The 20688-nt window shown below is 35.8% G+C and overlaps 1 protein-coding gene across 1 annotated transcript in view; it reads left to right on the forward strand.

Annotated features, from left to right (window-relative positions):
* The first annotated feature begins 80 nt into the window (after nt 1-80).
* Nucleotides 81-20688, forward strand: part of LOC148947138 (uncharacterized) — a 71163-nt gene continuing 50555 nt past the window's right edge. Inside the window, exons 1-5 of the mRNA XM_089096518.1 lie at nt 81-135; nt 1106-1347; nt 2822-2932; nt 11216-11492; nt 17668-17872. Coding sequence (XP_088952644.1) covers nt 81-135; nt 1106-1347; nt 2822-2932; nt 11216-11492; nt 17668-17872 — 890 coding nt within the window. The remainder of the gene's footprint in view (nt 136-1105; nt 1348-2821; nt 2933-11215; nt 11493-17667; nt 17873-20688) is intronic.

Below are 20688 nucleotides of genomic sequence, written 5' to 3' on the forward strand. Positions count from 1 at the left end.
ATTTATTCTAAAATCATATACTGCTACTGAAAATCTCCTGAAAAAGATAATCGTGCTTGTTTTTACAGGATGTTAGGGGTATGCTTTTGGTTGATTTCCTTGAAGATAGTTCAGCGATGATTGATTATTGGGAATGTGAGACATTACTGATGTTTCAAAAGAAGCTGTGGCTAAAGTTAATTTGTAGTCGTGTTTCTTTCTCATAGCATGTCATTGAATGAATTATGCAGTATACTATTCCTAGTTCCAATACTGGCAACTGACTACATCATCATGCCGTTCGAGGAAAACAGAGCTGCGGACGCTGTTCCTCCACACGGAGCTTTACTTCCATTAAATTGTTTCATGTGACCTTTGCACTCATTTGAGGGCGTCCTGCTTTTTTTTGTCTGGGCGGCTTTGCATAAAAGTATGTTTTTCGGTAACGTGTCATACTTCATCCGTAAATTAGCCCGGATAATGGGGGGTTCCAAAACGACAGTTTTTTTCTGCAAACTAAAAAAAAAAAAAATAATTAGGCTGAAGTTCCTCGTATTTTATATATCACAGACTGCAATTTGTCTTGATCTCAACCACATATTTTAATACAGAAGAAAGGGTCGTATCCAGGATTTTTTTTTGTCGGGAGGGGGGGGGTGGGTACAAAAGTATTTTTTTTTGGGGGGGGGGTTATAAAAGAATTTTTTCGGGGAGGGTGCAATTTTTGTTTTTAACCGCTTAAAAAAATTGTTTATATTCATTTTTTAAATATTTTTACGAGTCGGACAAAAATTTAGGGGGGGGGGTTCAAAGCCCCCCCCCCTGGATGTGACCTTGGTAGAAGATAGCGTTAATTTTTACTAATTAGACGTAAAAGTAACTGGGGTTGACGCATTCCTCCCTGTGGTAGCGTTTTTAAGATTAAACAGAAATCTGAGGTAGATTGCTAAAGTAGTTTGTGCCATGCTGGCTGGAATACGTGGGCTAGACCAAGCGATAAAACCTCTCGGGGGAATGTAGTGAACAGTTTAAAGCGTACTCCAAACAATATTTCGTGTAATACTTATACTTATCAAGCCATATACGGCCTGCTGAGGCTTTACCAGTTTGATTGGATGACATTTAGTTGGCGATGAAGAAGGTAATCCTGGCATTCCATGCTCTATCATCGGCTATATTAATGAAGAAAACGTCCAGAAAGCTGCAGCATCTACCGGTGTTTTATGTTTTGTGTCGTGTTTTATATGCAAAATATTTGAGCCGTCATCGCTACCAACAATTAATTTAAAGCGCGATTTAACGTCTATGCTAGTTGGTTTCCGCATTGATTTTAACAGCTCTCAGGATCTCTGTATTTTCACGTGCCTTGTAGGCCTTTTCCTGCGACATTGTTAATCAGCAATCTATTCTGACAAGACATTATTGATCAGCAATTTTGTTCTAGTGACCATCAAAGGTTCTGTTGATACACAGTGTGGATGAAAATGACCCGCAATTGAAATCTTTGGTTGTCAAACTTGTTGGTTTAATTAAATGGGAAATTTCAAGGCAGATTATCATAGAGAAAATATAATTTGTTCTTACAACTTTAGAACAGAAAAAAGAAAATGAATTTGCTGCAAAAGTTGTTCCCTTACCGTCTCCTACCTAAAGTGATATATGAGAAGGTTCGTTCGGTCTGAATTATCTACCCATTCCCAAAAGGCACTGGTTAAATTTTATTTTGCAAAAGTGAAATTTTCGGTATTCGATGAAAGAATGAAAACTTGTTTAAACAGTGAAAACTACACAAGTAAACACGAGTTTAATAGAAAATAATAATACAATGTTCAGTTGACTTTGAAATTTATTTCCGTTTATTTCCATCAGTTAAAAAAATTCGTGTTCTTGCGAAAAGTATTGATCTACAGTCGTTGATAAACAGCTCTGCTCTCGCTATTATTGATCAATAATGTGTTCGCCAGTAAAACCTTATAAAAGTTACATTTAAATCCAAAGATTCACGTTATTCGCTAAGAGTGGATATCCCTTGAGTGTTTGATAAAGTTGTACCACTGCCATACATCACCTTGGTTTATCTGGAGTCGAAAAAACGATCTTGATGTATTTTACTTATGTTGTGGTGCTAAAGTTTGGGTGCTAAAATGGAAGGGACAGTTTTCAACCATCATTCCTCGTTTGTCGTCAATAAGCTTTTTTGTTGCCGAGTATTCTTAAATGCGAATCCTGCCAGTTTAGGTGTTTTATTTGGGAGTCGGGTTGACATGCACCGCATATGCTACTGGCGATCTTCTGCTGATCCAGAATTGTAGAAATCTAGTTGATGAATTTTTAATACTTAAATATTCGTTTAATCAAATAGCTTTCGTAGCAAACAAAACTGAACGCTAAATTATGCTATTTTTAAAATCATTTAAGAAAAAAAAATCACTTATTTAATACACCAACAAAATTTGGTACGACAGGTTCTAGTCTGTTCTGATGCCTGGTGAGTTTGGGGGTCGGTGCGGTTGGAGGAAGAATTGAGCGATGTTTCTTGTTTGACATGAGTGATTTCCCGAATCTCATTATCAAATCGTGTCTTCGGGTGAACAAAGTGGGCAAGCTCATAACCACAAGGGCATGCTCGTAACTGTCATACCTGGGTCCAAGAATTGTTTTAGTAGCACGTTTTTGAACTTCTTCTAGTTCCTCTGACATGTAGGCAGTGTTTTGTGCTTGGGGACACCAGACAGGACAACAATATTCAAGGGTTGGCCTGATGTATGTCGTGTAAGCCAGTAAGAGCTGACGATCTGAGAAACCCAGCCTTCGTATACTCGTTAAACTTTGGATTGAATAGTGTCCTTTGCATACGATATTGCCTACGTGCAGTTTAAACGAGCAATCGCTTGTAAAAGTCACGCCTAGTATTGTCGCGGACGAAACAGTTGGAAAGGGAACATCTGGTATTGTAATATCTCGCTTGAGCGGGTTGAAACGTAGAACTTTCGATTTCTGCTCGTTCAGTTGCAGGCTTTGGATTTACACTGGTTAACGAAGTCCGAAAAAAGTGTTGGTTCAAGCTGCTGTTATGCTACTGCGTTTTCTACTATGTATTTGAGAAGCGAAGACAAGTCGTCAACGAACTTGAAACGGTCCTCAAATTCTGCAAGGATTTTATTGCTCAGGATGAGCTACATCTCCAACACAAACAAGCTAAACTTCAATTCAAACTTCAATTCAATTCTGTCAATTCAAAATATAAGCTAATGAGTTGGTCTGTCCTTCAAAATATGAGTTTATATGTTTGAATAGGTGTTACCAAGTAGCCATTCTATATCTCAAAAATGCTTTTCTTCCTTGCTCTACCTCAGTGAATTGGTGGGGAATTTTGTTCGGTTGCTAATTTTCTTCTATCTATTTAATCCGGATACATAGGGCTGCTAAGAAAGATAGCATATGAAAAATTTCGCCAAATAAAGATGCAATCGAAAGGGTCTCTACCGTTTATACCACAGTTTTCATTCCCAATTATTCTTCTCCTTTCCGGTAGGAGCATGTGATCACAGTTTTTTCAGCAGTATTAATTTTGAATGGGTTTTTTTACCCAAACAAAAGAAAAAAGAAGTTGCTTAGTGAAGTTGTTCTCATACAACTTTTTATACTGTATTGAAAAAAAGTAATTTAATATTTCCCACCACTCAAAATATTGCCTGATCTTTTTTAAATCTTTAAAGTACCGAGGATTTCATTTATTGGATATATTGAGAAAAAAAATCATGAAAAAAACTTTTGCTACAAAAACAAACCAACGTTACTCGTTGGGGGATATATAATCCGACTATCACCTTGTCAGTTACGTGGACTTTTTTTTTTTTTTATTTAACAATTTTTCACTTTAGACAATTAAGTCAGCCAGACTGACAAAAGTTTTTTTTTTTAATCAAATTTTGCAAGGAAGGAAATCATAAGCAGCAGTGAAGATGGAAGAAAGTCATTTGTGTAAGAAGGATAAATGCATGATAATTATTATAATTATCGAAAATAAATTTCTGGTTAAAAAAGTAAATAAAACATGTTCTTGAAAAAAAAATTAGCTTAGCCCCGCTGCGGTTCCATTTATAGACTAGACGTAAGTATACAAATAAATAAGTGAGGGTTCATACTTCTAATCAAGACAGTCAAAACAAACTAAAAATTTCCAAATATTTCAGTTTCATGTCCTTAGAAAACTCTTTATCAACGAAGAAAAACTGGACAAAATGAACAAATGAAAATGAAAAAAAGAGGTAACACCACATCTGAAAAATTATCATTGCTGTTTTGCAATAGTTATAAACACACTCCTAATGATGACCAAACACTACACACAATTCTAGTCAAAGTGAAGCAGATAATATACATGTGCTGAAATCTCCTATCAGAGGATATTACTAACTCTTTCGGGCCTGTACGTTATTTTATTTGCTCTAGGTTTTTTCATTTTTCCGTTGATCAAGGTTCTTGGAGGAGAACCCGAATACTTTCTGGCAATCTTTAATTTATTTTTCGATATTTTCATGAATATTTTTTCAATCAGATATATCTTAACATATTTTCGGGTTATTTATTGTCGGCAGTTAAGGAAAATTGTTTAAATTCCTCTTTAACACCTATGACAGGGCTATTTTCAGTGATTGTAGGGGCGCTCATAGAGGAGCTAATTTCCAAATTTGTGCTTCAATTGATGGATGTGCATAGAAAAGGCTCTAAAAGTCATTTCTCTGCCTCAATACAGTTAACTTCAAAGATTAGTTTTCATTTTATGCTTAACTTTTTTTTCCGCCACTCTTTTTTATAGCGCTGAAGACACTCCTTAGGTCTTGGCCGAAATATTTGCTTTTCGTTCGTTCCTTTGTCATTGTCTGAAAATCACCCTTGTTTTGGTTTATTAAATATTTAAATGATTTTTTTCTTCATATTTTTTTTTTTAAGCCCCTTAGGGACTTGTGCAAAAAAAAATCAAGTCAATTGAAGAAAAACCTATTTAAGCCCTCCTCTGCCCTTTCCTCAAGTGCCAAAATTTGAGGTCTACTTTGCTCCTTAACACTCCCTGGAAGTTTCAGCTTTGTACCCCAAGCCATTCACGAGATGGTGCTGATACGCTATTTTGATAGCCTGGTACCACACAATGTGTTTTGGTTTACCTTGCTGCTTAGACGTGAATAATTACGACAGGGGCTTAGAGTAAAAGAAGCTTTTGCTGAGACTGATACTTAATACTTTTAGTCCCCCCCCTTCAATACAAATCTGAAGTACCCTTGTCCCCTCTAGATTACCTGGAAGTTTCAATTCTATTCTCCAAGATGTTCCCGAGATAATGCAGAGACTATATTAACGACTTAGATACACATAGGGTCTTATAGTTTCGTAACTTACCCCCCCCCCCCAGCACTCTCTGAAAGCCAAATCGATCCCCCCATACTATTCCCATGATATTGTGGGTAATTTGAAATATCGGGTGCACGTAGTGTCTTTTTATTTATTCAGATGCGGCTTTCGTTTCCAAAATATACCCTTGGGAAACTCAGAGAAGCTTGGCATAGTGAACGGCACTTAAGAGCTCCTGGCTGATCGGAACACCAAGACCAAGCAAGGCCATCTTTAATACTGAAACCTATCTGTAAACAATAGGAAAGTTCGGTAAGTTAGGGAGACTTGGCCCTGGGGCCTAGTGGTGACGTCGGCCTTGCAGGTATACGTACTTTATCGTGCGACATTTCTAAGTAAAATGGGCATTTCAAAGAATTTATCCAATTTTGTGCTAGTAACGGATGGGTAGCAGAAAAGGGCATGGGAGGGAGGCTGGTTGCCCTCCAATAACTTTGGCTCTGAAAAAAGGCACTTTAACTTTCAATTTTCAATCAAATGAGTCCCTTATGAGGAGCGTACGCCTCCCTTCTATATGAAGTGGTTAGAAAAGTTTTTTTTGCTTTTCTTTGGCTGTTTGGATCCCTTTTTTTAGGGGGAACCTGTCAAACGGGGGAAAAAGTTTTGGCCCCTTTTGTATCTAATTTTCTGTGGAGGGGGGGGGAGGTACTTGCCCCGACGCAATTTTTTCTTTATATATTAGGTTCCAGAAGTATTTTTTGCCGCATTATATCCCGCAGACTATATTATCTGACTTGGTAAAATTTAATTGCCAGCGCCTTTACTTATCTTTTGATTGGTTGATCTTCAGTCATTTTTCTCCTTTTTAGTTTTAAGATTTGACCAATTGCTTGTTTTAGGGGTTTATCGTGTATTTCTGGGCTAGGAAACACACAAGAAACTGTGCTCCAGTTTCCATACTCTTGGAAGAAACTGAGCTCTATCAAGCTTCTAACTCGTCTATCAAAAACCTCTCGACTCTTTCTGTCCTTAAGAAAGATGAAGAAACAACGAACATAAGTATAGTAGTTCTTTTTTCTTATTTTTATTAAAAGTAAATTTTCATTACTGCTTTTGAGCTCAATTACATTCCCTTTCTCACATGGGGCCATCCAACAAGAAGTTATCTATTTTTTCTTTTGGAGGTTTTTCATTTCATTCCTGTTTTTTAACTTTTCAACGAGTTCGATTAAGCATGGCTTTGACGAGTAGGGTACATGTATGAATACCATTTAGAATTAGGCTACTTTCTTCAGCGCGAAGAGGTATTCCTTTATTTGTCTTATCAGAACTTCCACATGAAGTTGGATAATTGAGTATGTTAGATGGGAGAGGAGGTTGAGGAGGTATTTTCTTACTGACTTTCAAATCACTTTCAATGACTTTCAATTTACCTCTTTTCTTACTTGGTTGATCTCTAACATTGCAGGAGTGAATTAAAGAGCAACTTTGATGGAATTGTCAATTTTAGGGCATTTTAGAAAGGATCTGGCTATAAGAATCTTTTCTTTCCTAAGAAAAATATGTTATCAAGCTTTTGTAGTTATGCCTAAGTGAATGTTAAATATTCTCTTTCAGAGATCTTTTGCCACAAGTCCATGGTGCTGAAAAAAGAATAAAAAAAAAAAAGAAGTTGGAGAGTACACTAATACTGTAAATCTACCAAAAACAGCTTTTCCTCTTTATATCTCCCCAGAAGACCTAATGAAAAACGACCATATGACAGCTAAGGTGAATACTGCATTATTTTATCTTTGGTTTTATTATTTTCCTTATTATTATTATTACTATTATTATTTCATTTTATTTTCTTTTAAGTTTTTTTTTGCTAGTTAGGATTAATTAGTCTTGAAAAATGAAATAACGTTTGCTATTTCAAATACTTACCAGCGCCGTCTAATTAGTTTCTGATATTAAAACGATCCTTTGGTAAAGTCAACCGCTACAATTTGTAAATAAACCATTTAACCTTGTCTTTCATGTTCATGCTCCTTAATTTCATTTATAGTCATAGAAGTTTTTTGGTGGTGGGTAGGGGGTGGGGGGGACAATTAGTGGCTGTATTCAGGGGAGGGGTTAGGGTCAAGGCCGTACCCAGAGGGGTTAGGGGGGTTTGAAACCCCCCCCCCCCCGAAATGTTTGTCTGACTCGTAAAAACGGAACAAAAATGGATATAAACAAATTTTGCATACGTCTTTTGAGTTTTTTTGTGTACCCCCCCCCCCCCGAACTTTTTTTTGAGTAAAACCCCCTCCGAAAAAAAATCCTTGGTACGGCCTTGGTTTTGGGGTTTGACCCTCACCTCTCGAGATGTTTGTCCGACTTGTAAAAATACATAAAAACATTTTTTGATGCGTTTTATAAAGTTTTCTTTTGCAAATCCTCCCCTCTGAAAAAATACACCCCCCCCTCCCGAACAAAATCCTGGATTCGGCCCTGACAGTAAAATTACTCCTGTCGAATCCAGGAAGCTCCGTTTAATTCGAAATAAACACATCCCATCATGATGTGAGTGTTTATAATCAGCTTGTCTCAAATAGAGTACGTAGACTGTTCGCCCTTTTTTCTAGATTGTCTTTAGTCTTGAAAGTTCTCTAAAGTGTTTTTTAATGAAATATACAGGATATACGGGGAAATAATTCTGATTTTCGTGACCTCGACTCCCTAGAATATATTTATCAAAGTTCAGGGGTTGTACTGGCCTCTCCTGCACTCGTGGCAAAATATTGATTAGCGCCCCCCCCCCCCTGTCTCCGAAAAATTTTCAGGCCAAATTTTAACATTATTCTTGTTTATTAGCAAAATTTTCCATTCATTTTAATCTGACACTTCTTACTTTACCCTTTGCAAAGTTATTAACTATCCCTGGAATGACGAATCGGGAATCCAGTTATCTGGGAAAAATGAAAATTTCGGATTCAATTTGCTTGTACTTACTGCGAACTGCTCCCTCTACTTTTCAAAAGTTACAAAATGATTATAACTGTTAGATTTTTTATTTGAAATTTTGCGCCCCTGAAGTTTCTGCGCTCTTGACAAGTGCCTCCTCTACCCCCCCCCCTTAAAACTGCTTCTGTCAAAGTTTTCACTTTTCTAGAGAGAAACTGCAACAAAAAAATCTTGGAAGGATTCGGTACCTTACTGAAATTTATGAAAGATGGAATCCCCAGCTCCAAGCCTTATAAGCGGCATATTTCAAAGTTGAAATAAGAACCTTACTAACATTTCCACTTACCGATAACCCCCGTTTCTTACAGATTAAATTTGTCAAATCTACCAAAGGTGTTCTTGATGCCGTCAAACCCGGTACCCCTCCCCCGGATACGGCCTTGACTGAGCTGCTCCGATTAAAACCAGAAAGCAACTGATAACCAAACGAAAAGAAACAAAAAGATTATGTATTGTCCTTAGCCCTCAGCATAGACAACTTCGTTTGCACAAAAAAACTCATTTATTCACAAAATATTTACTAATTCTGTGAGGAAATAACCCACTTATTCACATTTGTTGCAGCAAATCGTCTGCCTGTTATTCTTAATTGATTCTAACTGAGGGGTTTGTGCGACTAAATTACTTGTTTTGATGAAAAGTTCATTATTCGAAAAACCATCATAAACCGAGTCAATATAAAGGTTTTTGTTATGTCTGTTTACCATTATATCTTATCTCTGGCCTGTGAATTCTGCTGGCCTTAGACTGGCTTTCTTGATTTTTCTTATTATTGTCCTTGGAAATTTCGTCATGGCTGGTAATTTTGGGCTCAGGTTTTTCATGTGTGAAAATGGTAGGATATTGTGGTAATGGTATAATACTCATTAAATCTATGAGACAACCAGACATGATGAGCCTTATCCCCCCCCTCTCTCCTGTTTATATGGCTTTTCTTGTGGTAGCTGTCCCAATTTATTCATTTTGCCGCGATTTTTGTGTCTACTAAATTATTTTTAGAGAACATAAATCTTTAACCTCCTACCAACGCCGTATCCAGGGGGGATTTCCAGGGTTGAACCCCCCCCCCCCCCCCAAAAAAAAAAAAATTTGGTCCGACTCATAAAAAAGTAACAAAATGCATATAAACATATTTTTAATGCGTTTTGTAAAGTTTTTTCTCCAAACAACAATACCCCCCCCCCTGAACAAAAATCATGGCCTTGCCTTCTGCTAATAAACTTAAATGAGAGATTATCTACACTTTTTAAAATTTATATTTGTACTAAAGTGATAATAAAGCCCGTTCAACTGATGAAATAACGTCATAAGTGCTACGCCTTAGGAAGCTTATACAGAACTTGCGACGACTAGATTTGTCCTTTTACTATACTATTATTATACTTGTTATTGTGCTTGTCTTATACTATTCATGTATAATACAGTTAAAAGACACCACGTTATCCTCTCCTTTCTTAGTCTCCTCAATAGTGCGTAGAAGAGGATTTGGAGATACCAAGTCTTTCCCTCCTTCCAAATCAATCCAAATCATAACCTGTATTTGGGTACTATGATGAATAAAAAAGAGAAATGAATTCTTATTTGGTTTGAATAAAGCTATTTGCCTTGTAAACGGGCTGGCGTCCTTCATACTGAGCTAAAGGATAATTACTTATGACACAGGTTAGATTAGCCCCTCCCTTATTCCAAATGTAATCAACAAAATAAACCATTCTAAATGTAATAATGTTCATGATGTTATTCTTCCTCAAAACACACTTAAAGAACCACATAGATTCTTCTTAAGATTTGCTGTTCAAATTCAATATTATAGCTTTTTTGGTTGTGGGATCTGCTGTCAAATTCGGGTAAAAAAAAAAAATCAATGCGTTTAAATCGAAAGCTTATCCAGGATTTTTGTTTGGGGAGGGTATTTTTTCGGGGGGGGATACAAAAAACCTTTATAGACGTATGAAAAAAATTTAGAACTGATAGGTTATAGAGAAAAAAAAACATAAATATGAGGACAAAAATTCGACCTGAGCGAATGTTGTGAAATTGGAAGTATAGAACTTTGTTGCGACTTTGCGATTGAGTAGGTTTGCCTATTATCTTGATGATAACACTCTGAGTTCTATATCGGATATCGACGTATGGTGAGAAATCAGAAGTTTCAATGATGGTATATTTGCATAAATACTAATCAGAAACATATCAGAAATTATAGTGAGTAACTATTTTGCGTTTTGTTTTATTAATTAGATTCTTGTATGTTTTATTCTATTCAATCATGAATCTAAACGCCATATTTTGAAAAATCGCTAGATTTAGGAAAAAATAACCATTTTTGGAACAAAAATCGCTATAAATCACTAGCTGGAAGAAAAATTACTAGGCAACATAAAAATCACTAGAAATAGTGATAAAGCACTAGGGGGGGGGCAACCCTGATCCCGACTGAGTAGAAACTCTTTGACCCGGGGTTTAAATGATGAAACCGATTCAGAGCCCTTATTGCTATCCGGGAGGCTATTCCTGCGAGGTACACCTGTGTGACGTCACATGTCTACAGCCTAAGGGCAATCGACTGATCAACCGAACAGAAGTGTACTCAAAATGCATTTTAATCTGAGAGCTGACCGGAAAAGTTTGAACAGAGACTTTGCAACTGTTTGGATATAACCAGAAAATATTCAGTTGCAAACTTTCTAGATTTTTTTTTCAAGCATGTATTTTTTTTTGAATTGTTTAATTAATATGTTTCTGATAATTGTTAGCTAACAGCTTTTTTTAGCTAAAACTTCTGTTTCCACGAGCTAGTAGAATATTGCTAGCAAACGTTGCTAGTTAACAATTGGAAGGCGTAATAAAGCCTTAAGGCGAGATAATTAACTTTAGTTGACGTTCTCTTTTCTAGGAGGCAGATTTCGAAGGTATGTACAAATGGCAGCTAGCTGAAAGATCTATAGAAAAAGCATTTATTCTTCATGATGGACCGCCTTATGCTAATGGCCGATTACACTTGGGACATGCCGTTAATAAGATCACAAAAGACTGCATAGTAAGGTATAAATGCATGAGAGGTCACCGGGTTGAATATCGACCTGGCTGGGACTGCCACGGTTTGCCTATTGAGCTAAAAGCCATTACTTCAAAATTGTCAGGGTTAGAACCTGTGGAAATTCGCGAAAAATGTAAGTTAAATATAAGCATATTTTCATTTATGTTATTCTGTTTTGTTTTTACTTAGATTTTCTTGAAGCTATTGTTTCCTTAGTGTTATGCCAATAGTCTTAGCAGTTAGAAAATTACCACTGTTAAGCTTAGTGGCTCATTTACGAGAATTATATAGACGCACCAGTGCTTCATAATATCGAAACAATCAACCATCTAGTATTTACCTTCCATAAAAATGATGGTAACCCTTAAAAGGGCCTTGAGACTGTGGCTTTTTCCATCCTCCGGAATCAAGCTGTGCTGGCGAGGTTACTACTCACACCCCTTTAGCCACTGTATATAGATAATATAACAGTAAGATCACGGCTGATGATTTTTGGCACTTCATTCTCGGCGCGTACAAACATCTCCTCCCATTTACTCTGACATTAGCGGGTCAGTATGTATTTGTCAGTCACTGAAAAATGGTGCAAATTTGTATTATTCGTAATTGCAAAAGCTGAAAGAAAGTTGGCGAGCCGGATTTTTTTTGCGAACACGTGCATATCATGAAGTAAAATTTAAGAATCAGGAAATCGAGAGACATACCTATCAAGGAAAATAAACTAGCAAATAATTATTTTAGTTTTAGTAGTTTAAATATTTGATTATCTCTTTTTTTGAACAAAGAGGCGAAATTTTTAAAATTTGTGTTTGATTATCTCCTTAATGAGCTCATCAGTACTACAGACAACAGAAATCAAACCAATATCAATAAATATATGTGAACAAATGAAGTAACTATATTTAATTTAGCTGCAAGTCTGCATTCATGTCCACCACATAATTTTCCTTTGAGAAAAAATTGATACAACTTTGGAACTGAAATATCAATGCGAAGCATATATATATATATATATATATATATATATATATATATATATATATATATATATATATATATATATATATATATATATATATATAATGTTGCGCGTACAAACAGCTCCTCTCATTTGATCTGCCATCAGCGGTCCAATTACCTTGAAACACGTATTTTGGCAAAATCTTTCTCAAAATGCCTTTGAAACCAACTCGAGACTTTGAAACCTACTTGTAATTCCTAAAAACATCTAATAATAACATTGCACTGCTAATTACCGATTTTTATATATGTATTGGAATAAATTAATTTAAAAGTAGATTCTTTAAAATTTAGTGTTACAACGTTGAAGCCAAGTTTCGTGTTAAAGAGAAATCTGACTTGTCGACCCGTGAAAAAATCGAATGTCGCTTATGTTTATATTAGTTTAAATGTTCTCCGGAGCACTTTTATCTCGGTCCGGGTTCTTATAATGGTTGAGATAGGGAAAGATCATACCGTCTATTATTTATATACAGTGCCTTTAGCTTACCGTAACCAAACACAGAACTGCCTGTGGGTGATTTTAAGAAAAAATGTGTTTTTTGTCTATACCAAGCAGTTTATATAAGAAGGAATGGAGGACTCAGCTGGTCCTTTGCTTAAAACAAAAAAAGTTTTCGTTTTGGGGCGTCAAATTTTATTTTGAGTCAGATTTTGTTTCAAGTTTTGAGCGTTAAAAAGCTGTATTACCCAGTAACCATCCCCAATTCCTTTTTTTCGTTGAGCAACGATGATAAATCCCTGTCGTTTTACAAAAAGGGCATAAATCCACTTTTTTCCAAAAATAAGTTAACCATATCGTTCGAAAGATCTCGAAGAGATCTATCGGTTAGTCTAATCAAAATGCATTTATCTTTAATTCTGACCGAGTTATAAATTGTTCTCAAAGGGCGTAAAAAAGAGCGTAAGTAACGAGTGCCTAAGGAGCCTAAGAGCGTAAAAACAGCGTGAGTAACGAACAATTCAGCAATTTGGACATTTCCAGTGAATTCTGATCGTAAAATTAACTAGGAATTAGTCTTTAATGTTTCAACTTTCTTAAAATCTGATTTGTGAGAATTTTTTTTTCATTGTGCATTTTTATTTTAATTTTGCTCTCCTGTAAAATTAGGAAAAGTGGACTTAGGACCTTTTTGCAAAACGCCACGGAAATACTACATGCTCAGTGGTTTAATGCTCGAAGATAATATGGAACCTTTTGTATAAATTTTTTTGTTAATAATCTTTTACGAGCCTAAAAAAATGAAAATAATTGGTTTGGTTGTTTACTTTTTTTAGATGGCGATTTTTTGAAAATTCATTTCGAGAGGTTTCTGCAGTTCACTACTGTGATATCAAGTTTCAGAATTCTGATTTTCCTTGGATCGTATTGAACTCAGAAGCTCCTGAATCTTGATTTTCTCTGAATATGAGTTTCAGAATCGTATTGAACAGAGCACGTCCCATCACAGTCACATTTTTTTTAATGGTCATCTTTCTGAACTTATCAGATAATGTTGGTGTGTTCTGAGTCATATTTGTGGTGGCTAATCCCCAGGGCGGCTGCTCGAAGTAAGGCCGTCTTTAGTGAAATTTATTACTTTAAAAATCTTTCCCGTCTTCCATGAATCTAACCTATTTTGAAGGCAATTATGGTTTTTCATCCACGGACCCCCAAAAATATTTCTCTAGTCTGGGTCTAAGTCGAGGTTTTTTCATCCATGGTCCTTAAAAATATTTCTAATCAGTTTATTTCACTCGGTGTCAACTGTTTCACATATTTTATAAACAGTTCCTTCGAGACAGTTCCTTCCTCGCTGAAAATCCCCCCCCCCCCGCGTAAAATGTCTTGCAGACGATTCACTATGAACAATCCTTCTTAAAATAATTTCATTTTTTTTAAAAGACTTTAATTTCTAATCGGTTTCTCGATCACTCTGGATATACCCCCTTCCGTTGAAATTTTTTCCGAAAAACAAAACAAGTGGAAAAGAACCCCCTGGAAAATTCTCGCGGAACATCTCCACATGCAAACTTGATTTAAAAAGAATATAAGACAGTTAAAAAGAATTTCGTATAGGATTTGTCAAATTCCCCCAGTGAAACATTTCCTCTGGAAAATTCACCCCCAGAAAGTTCCCTCCCCAAAGAAGATCTTCCCTATGGAAATCCACCCCAAGCGCACCCCCTCCCTCCAAAAAATGTCTGTATAGTTCTCAATAACAAGTACTATACGTAAACAATGGGCACATTTCATAACTTATAGGCCTCTCCCCACGGACTCTGGGGGGTCATTTTACCCTAAAAACTTAATTATTTGATCTTTCAACTATATTGAACAAAATGACTATCTCATAACTTTGATCAGATAACTTTGGGGAAAAAATGGGCATGGGGAAGAACATTATTTCGATTCAATCACCTCTGAAAAAAAAAAAATAATAAACAAGCATCCGTTATTTGTCTTCTGGGAAAATAGCCAAATTCCACATTTTCGTATATAGGAGCTTGAAACCTTTACAGTAGGGTTTTCTGGTACGCTGAATGTGATGGTGTGATTTTCATTAAGATTCCTTGAATTTTAGGGGCGTTTCCACCCTGTTTCAAAAATCAGGCGAATTTTCTTAGGCTCTTAACTTTTGATGTGTAGCCTAACACTAAAATTGATAAATTTTATATATTTTGAATCAGCATCATAAGTTGATTCTCTTGATATATCTATTAGTATCGAAAATTTTGTTTTTTAGAGTTTCGGTTACTATTGAGCCGAGTCACTCCTTACTTACAGCTGGTTACCACAAACTGTTTGATTTACCCCGGACAATACCCATAATATCTCCACGCATAAAACTGAGTTGGCAAAGAGAAAGCAGGACATTAGAAGAATATCGTAAAGGAATTCTGGCCAAGTCTCTCAGCGTAGAATTTCCTCTGGAAAATTCACTCCTTGGAAGCTTCCCTCCCTGGAAACTTCCCTCCCCATGAAAAACATCCCCGTGGAACCCACCTGCAGAAAATTTGCCTCCTCCCCCACCCGAAAAATGTATGCATACTTCCCAATAACAAATACTTATATGTAAACAATGGGCAAATATTGTAACTTAAAGAACTTTCCCCAGGGGCTGTGGGGGGTCATGATATCTCTAAAGGCATAGTTATTCGGCCTTTCAAATATTCTGAACAAAATGGGTATCTCAAAATTTTGATCAGACAATTTTGAGAAAAAGGGGTGGGGGAGGAGACCTGGTTGCCCTCAAATTTTTTCGGTCACTTAAAAAGGACACTAGTACATTAAATTTTATTTAAGAACGTTTTTATTGGTAATACATATATGTAACTTACGAATTAACTTACGTAACGAACTTCTAAATTCACATATTTTTATTACGTATATGAGAGTGTTTGCCTCCTCGTCAATACCTTGCTCTTTACGCTAAAGTTCAAATTTTTTTCCAATTCTTTAAGAATGACCCTTGAATCACAAAGGGTTTTGTTAGAATAAATAGCTCTTCTGAAAGTACTAAAAAAATATTAAGCCTAAAGAGCTAGGTATTGCCGCGGGGGGGGGGACATCCTCATATATAATAGTTTCTGTTCGTTTTAAGTTTTAATGTTGCTCCTTACTTTCAGTTGAAAAAGCCTAATTTTTCATTTAATTTCTGATCTTTTTTAAATAATGCTGGGGAATCCGGTGCCTCCTTCATGGAAAATTTCCTTCCCCCATGAAAAATTCCTCCGTGGAAAGGTCCTCCCATGTAATATCCTCCCCCGACCCCCACCAGAAAAATACCCCCCCTGAAAACGTCTGTATACTTCCCAATAACCAATACTATGTGTAAACAATGGGCAAAGCTCACAACTTGCAGCCCTTCCCCCGGGGACTGCGGGGGATGAAGTCATCCTCAAAGACATAGCTATTAGACTTTTCGACTATGCCGAACAAAATGACAATCTCAAAATTTTTATTGGGTGACTTTGGGAAAAAATAAGCGTGAGAGGGGGCCTAGTTGCCCTCTTTTTTTGGTCACTTAAAAAGGGCACTAGAACTCCCTCTTGCAATATTCTAGGACCACTGGGTCGATGTGATCACCCCTGGGAAGAAGAACAAAAAATAAGTAAACACGCATCCATGATCTTTCTTCTGGCAAAAAAAAAAATTACAAAATTCCACGTTTTTGCAGATAGGAACTTGAAACCTCTACAATTGAGGTCTCTGATACGCTGAATCTGATGGTGTGATTCATTAAGATACTATGACTTTTAGGGGTGTTTTCCCCATTTTTCGAAAATACGGCAAATTGTCTCAGGCTTGTAACTTTTGAGAGGTAACACTAAACTTGATAAAACTTATATATTTGAAATGAGCATAAAAATCAGATTCTTTTGATGTATCTATTGGCAGGGTTTTCTGGTACGCTGAATTTGATGGTTTTGATTTTCATTAAGATTCCGTGAATTTTAGGGGTGTTTCCCCCTATTTTTAAAAATCAGGCGAAGTTTCTCAGGCGCTTAACTTATGATGTGTAACACTAAATTTGATAAATTTTATATATTTTGAATCAGCATCATTAGCTGATTCTCTTGATGTATCTATTAATATCGAAAATTTTGTTTTTTAGAGTTTTGGTTACTATTGAGCCGGGTCACTCCTTACTTACAGTTCGTTACTACGAAATGTTTGACAACTGAATTACCGGCTTTTCTAAGAAAAAATTATTTTGCTGATTTTTCATCCACGTTTCTTCAGTTTTAAACTTGGCACCCGTTACTACCAAGAATTGCCTAACTGCATATAGAGGTCTTTTTCATTGCAACTGAATTACCGGTTTTTCGAAGATAAAATTGTTCCGCTGGTTTTTCATCCACGTTTCTTCAGTTTAAACTTGGTACCCGCTACTACCAACAACTGCCTAACTGCATATAGAGATCTCTTTCATTACAACTGAATTACCGGTTTTTCTAAGAAAAAATTATTTTGCTAATTTTTCATCCACGTTTCTTTAGTTTTGAACTTGGTACCCGCTACTACCAACAACTGCCTAACTGCATATAGAGGTCTCTTTCATTAAAACTGAATTACCGATTTTTCTAAGAAAAAATTAGACATATTTTGGTGTTTACGTTGTTACTAAACCCAATTCAGAGAACAATTTTCACTGGCTTTGGTACTTTGAAGCTTACTGCTTGATATACTGTCGCTCATATGAAAACCTAAGACTATTGTTAGGCATTTCCTCCTAAAACGTTAAAAAAAATATTTTTCATTTAAGCTGTAGGAAATTCATGCTTAATTTTTTTCTTTTTGGTAGCACGAAAATTTGCCAAAGAGGCTGTGAGTGAACAAATGGAGGGTTTCAAAAGCTGGGGTCTACTCGCTGACTGGAGTACCAATGGCACCTACCAAACATTCAATCCAGAATATATGAAGTTGGAGATGAGGACCTTCTATGAATTATTTGAAAAAGGGCTTATTTATCAAGATTATAAGCCAGTATATTGGTCTCCTTCATCTAGGTAATCAGGTCTGATTTATTCATGTAGCTAACATGCGAAAGACAAAAAGTCTACTCGCGTGCCTGTGAGATACAGAACTATGATAACAATTTGTTAATTTTATTAACTAATCAGCCAGTTTTGTCAACCACAATAGCCTGCCATCACATAGAGTAAAAATGGAAAGAGAAGAATAGCGTGAGTGGAGTTTTATAAGGCCAAGAAAAATGGCAGATGAAACAAAACGGATATTTCGTAGGGCAACTGCTTCCCTTCTTCAATAATATTAGAGAAGGTCTCAAGGAATCAAGTTCATTTTTCTGAGCAAAAATGCGAATGATATAGACGAGATAAAAATTAAAAAGACAAAAACAAACAATGTGCAGATCAAAATGAAACAAAAACCAAATTTGGAAGAAAAAAAATCTAACAAATTGGAAGAATTAAAAAATCTAACAACGCACAAAAAATAACCGACACAATCAACATCAAACGAATTAAGAAAAAACAGCTCAAAAATCTAACTCAAAAACCCAAAATCCAACGATTAACAATAAATTTATGCTCTCATTAAGAAGCATGACTAGCGACTAATGTTCTCTCAAATGAAATAAAATAACCACAGAACTGCGTCCCGTTTGTCTAATTTTAAGTAAAGTTTTTTTTTAGCACAGGATCTCTTAGATCTGAGGGGATCGAAAATTCGTTCTTGTTCCCGTCGGGAATCATTCGAATTTTTGCTCGGAAAATGTGAACTTGATTCTTTGAGACCTTCTCTAATATTACTGATGAATGGAAGCAGTTGTCCTATATCTGTTTTGTTTCATCCGGCATTTTCGTTGGCCTTATAAAACCTAATTGTCATTTTTATTCTCTCTTGTTTCTTATTATTTGTAATTAATTAGTGTTAATTAATCTACCAATTAATTCATTAATTAGTTAAGTAGTTAATTATTTAGTTAACTAATGCGCGAAAAACAAAACATCTGCTTGAATGCCTTTGAGATGAGGGTCTATGATGATAATTCGTTAACTAATTTATTCATTTCACCCACATTTACAACAAAGTAAGCAGAGTATTTTACACTAACAACGATATATAACAACATACAGCACTAAAGGAAATAAATCAGACAGTTCGTGGTAACGAACTGTAAGTAAGGAGCGACCCGGCTCAATGGAAACCAAAACTCTGAGATAAGGAATTTTGATACCAATAGATACATCAAAAGAATCAGATTTTAGTGCTGATTTCAAATATATATATTTCATCAAGTTTAGTCATACTCATCAAAAGTTACGCGCCTGAGAAAATTTGCCTTATTTCCGAAAAAAAGAGAAACACCCCCTAAAAGTCATAAAACCTTAATGAAAATCACATTATCAGATTTAGCGATACGATAACCCTAATGTTGTAGAAGTTTCAAGCTCCTACCTGAAAATGTGGAATTTTTGTATTTTTTGCCAAGAAGAAACATCACGGATGCGTGTTCTTTTGTTTTTTTTTTCCAGGGCTTATTGTTTCGACACAGTGGTCCTAGAATAACGCGAGAGGGCTCATTCAAACGGAAATTAAAAGTACCTTTTTAAGTGACCAAAAAATGGAGGGCAACTAGGCTTTCTCCCACGCTCATTTTTCCCCAAAGTCACCCGATCAAAATTTTGAGATAGCGATTTTGTTCAGCATGGTCGAAAATATGATTACTATGTCTTTTAGGATGACTTAATCCCCCGAAGTCTCCGGGGGGAGGGCTGAAAGTTATGAACTTTACCCAATGTTTAAATATAGTATTGGTTATTGGGAAGTATACAGACGTTTCCGGGAGGGGGGATCGGAGTCTACTTGGGAGGATCTTTCATGGGGGAAGGGACATTGCTATGACGGGGGTGCCGGATTTCCCACCATTATTTAAAAAAACGGTCAGAAATTAAATAAAAAAAAAGCTTTTAACTGAAAACTTTTCAACTGAAAAAATTAAAACGAACAGAAACTATTACGTATATGAATGGGTTCGCCCCCTAGTCAATACCTCGCTCTTTACACTGAAGTTTTTTTTTAGTACTTTTATAAGAGCTATTTATTCTAATTAACGGTCTTTGTGAGGTCATTCTTAAAGAATTGGAAACAAATTTGAACTTTAACATAAAGGCCGAAGTATTGACTAGGGGATAAACTCCCCTAATATACGTAATAAAATATACGAATATAGAATTTCGTCATGTAAGTTAATTCGTTAGCTACGCATATTTAGTACTAATAAAAACGTTCATAAGTAAAATTAAATAGCTTTCGAGAAAGCCATTTAGCCAAAAAAAAGTAAAATGAATATGCAAATTTCGTTCTCCTTGTTCATGTAAGGTGAACCAAAATGAAACCCTGCATTAATTCAAAGATATTCAAAAATTAAACAAAAAAAAATAGACATTAAAACTTAAAACGAACAGAAATTATTCCGTATATGAAAGGGACTGTCCCCTCCTCAACGTCTCGCTCTTTACGCTAAAGTTTGACTCCTTCTCCCAAATCTATTTTTTAAAACAATAAAAAACTTTAGCATAAAGAGCGAGGCGCTGAGGAGGGGACAACCCCTTTCATATACGGAATAATTTCTGTTCGTTTTAAGTTTTAATGTCGCTTCTTACTTTCAGTTAAAAAAAAACTTGTTTTTTTTATATAATTGCATCAAAGAAAGTATAATAATATAAAGTTATGTAATAAAGGATATGAAAATAAAATAGTCGTAAGGAGATAAATGGTAATAATGACCCGATAAATAATAAATACTAGTTGGCGCACTATTTTACTAAAGCAGTATAGATGAAATAGCTGTAGGACC

This window comes from Artemia sp. Qi Xiang Cuo, chromosome 11, assembly GCF_049724085.1.
Source record: "Artemia sp. Qi Xiang Cuo chromosome 11, ASM4972408v1, whole genome shotgun sequence".
In the NCBI taxonomy this organism is placed as follows: Eukaryota; Metazoa; Arthropoda; class Branchiopoda; order Anostraca; family Artemiidae; genus Artemia; species Artemia sp. Qi Xiang Cuo.